Source organism: Bison bison, unplaced genomic scaffold (genome assembly GCF_000754665.1).
Source record: "Bison bison bison isolate TAMUID 2011002044 unplaced genomic scaffold, Bison_UMD1.0 scf7180017855792, whole genome shotgun sequence".
Classification (NCBI taxonomy): domain Eukaryota; kingdom Metazoa; phylum Chordata; class Mammalia; order Artiodactyla; family Bovidae; genus Bison; species Bison bison.
The window spans coordinates 4,251-5,508 of NW_011486365.1; the positions used below are offsets into that span (position 1 = coordinate 4,251).

Sequence of the window (1,258 nt, forward strand, 5' to 3'; positions counted from 1 at the left end):
ACTCCAGTATTCTTGCCTGGAGAATCCCCATGAACCGAGGAGCCTGGCAGGTTACAGTCCATTGGGTTGCAAAGAGTCGGACATGAGTGAGCAACTAAGCATAGCACACAAAAATAATATGTCTTTAACTCATTTTTCCTTGTTTAGTAAGAAAATATTCCATTTTAAATTCCTAGCTTTATTTTCTTAGCAAGAAGATTGAAAGTCTGCTGAATACGATGATGTTTTCCCTTTTTATTTCCCCAGAGCTTTCCGTGGTAAACATCTCTCTTTTATAGTTCGATTTCCAAACCAAGGCAGACAGGTTGATGACTTGGATGTATGGTCTCATACAAATGATACAATCGGTTCAGTACGACGATGTATTCTCAATCGTATCAAAGCCAATGTAGCTCATACAAAAATTGAGCTCTTTGTGGGTGGTGAACTGATAGATCCTGCAGATGATAGAAAATTGATCGGACAATTAAACTTAAAAGATAAGTCGGTAAGTATCTATAATTACCAAATTTTTCAAGAAAATCAAGCCTGGGACTCTCAGTTTAGTAGTCAGCATTTCAATCAATAAATATTAATGAAGCATCCGTTATATGTGCGACTGTATTAGGTGTTTGAATTACTGTAACACTGAGACAGGCATAATGGTACCTACAATATAGCAGAGGAAAAGATTTCTAAAAACAAAACAATTTAAGTGATTAGGTTAGACAATAGTTATAAATTATATTTCTGAAAAGATAGCATGTAGTTTTTTGTTTTGATTGGTATATATCACTACTGTTTTGTGTATTTTTCCTTGTCTTTGATACTAACTTATATATCATTTTTTAGCTAATTACAGCCAAACTTACACAGATCAGTTCCAATATGCCTTCAAGCCCTGATAGCTCTTCTGATTCCTCAACTGGGTCTCCTGGAAACCATGGTAATCATTACAGTGATGGTCCCAATCCAGAAGTGGAAAGCTGTTTGCCTGGGGTGGTGAGTAGATAGTTTTGAACTATTGTATGCAAGGCATTATGCTAGATTATTTAAGAACGTGTATAGAATAGTTCTTTTTTTTTTTTTTTTTTTTTGTAGTCTTAAAATTTATTGTGGCAAAATATCAAATAACTGTACATAACTGTATAGTTGTTAACCATCAACTTTCAAATAGATCCTTTGTAAAGGTGATTGTAACTTGGTTGAAATTTTAAAAACCACATTTTATATAGATAGAGTGCCATTATATTTATATAAAACTAGCCTATTATACAAC

At 33.6% G+C, this 1,258-nt stretch overlaps 1 protein-coding gene across 1 annotated transcript in view; it reads left to right on the forward strand.

Moving 5' to 3' along the window:
• The window catches only part of LOC105002432 (probable ubiquitin carboxyl-terminal hydrolase FAF-X), a 2,538-nt gene extending 1,530 nt beyond the window's left edge, over window positions 1-1,008 (forward strand). The window contains exons 2-3 of the mRNA XM_010859034.1: window positions 247-487; window positions 832-1,008. Coding sequence (XP_010857336.1) covers window positions 247-487; window positions 832-993 — 403 coding nt within the window. The 3' untranslated portion in view covers window positions 994-1,008. The remainder of the gene's footprint in view (window positions 1-246; window positions 488-831) is intronic.
• The last annotated feature ends 250 nt before the right edge of the window (window positions 1,009-1,258 follow it).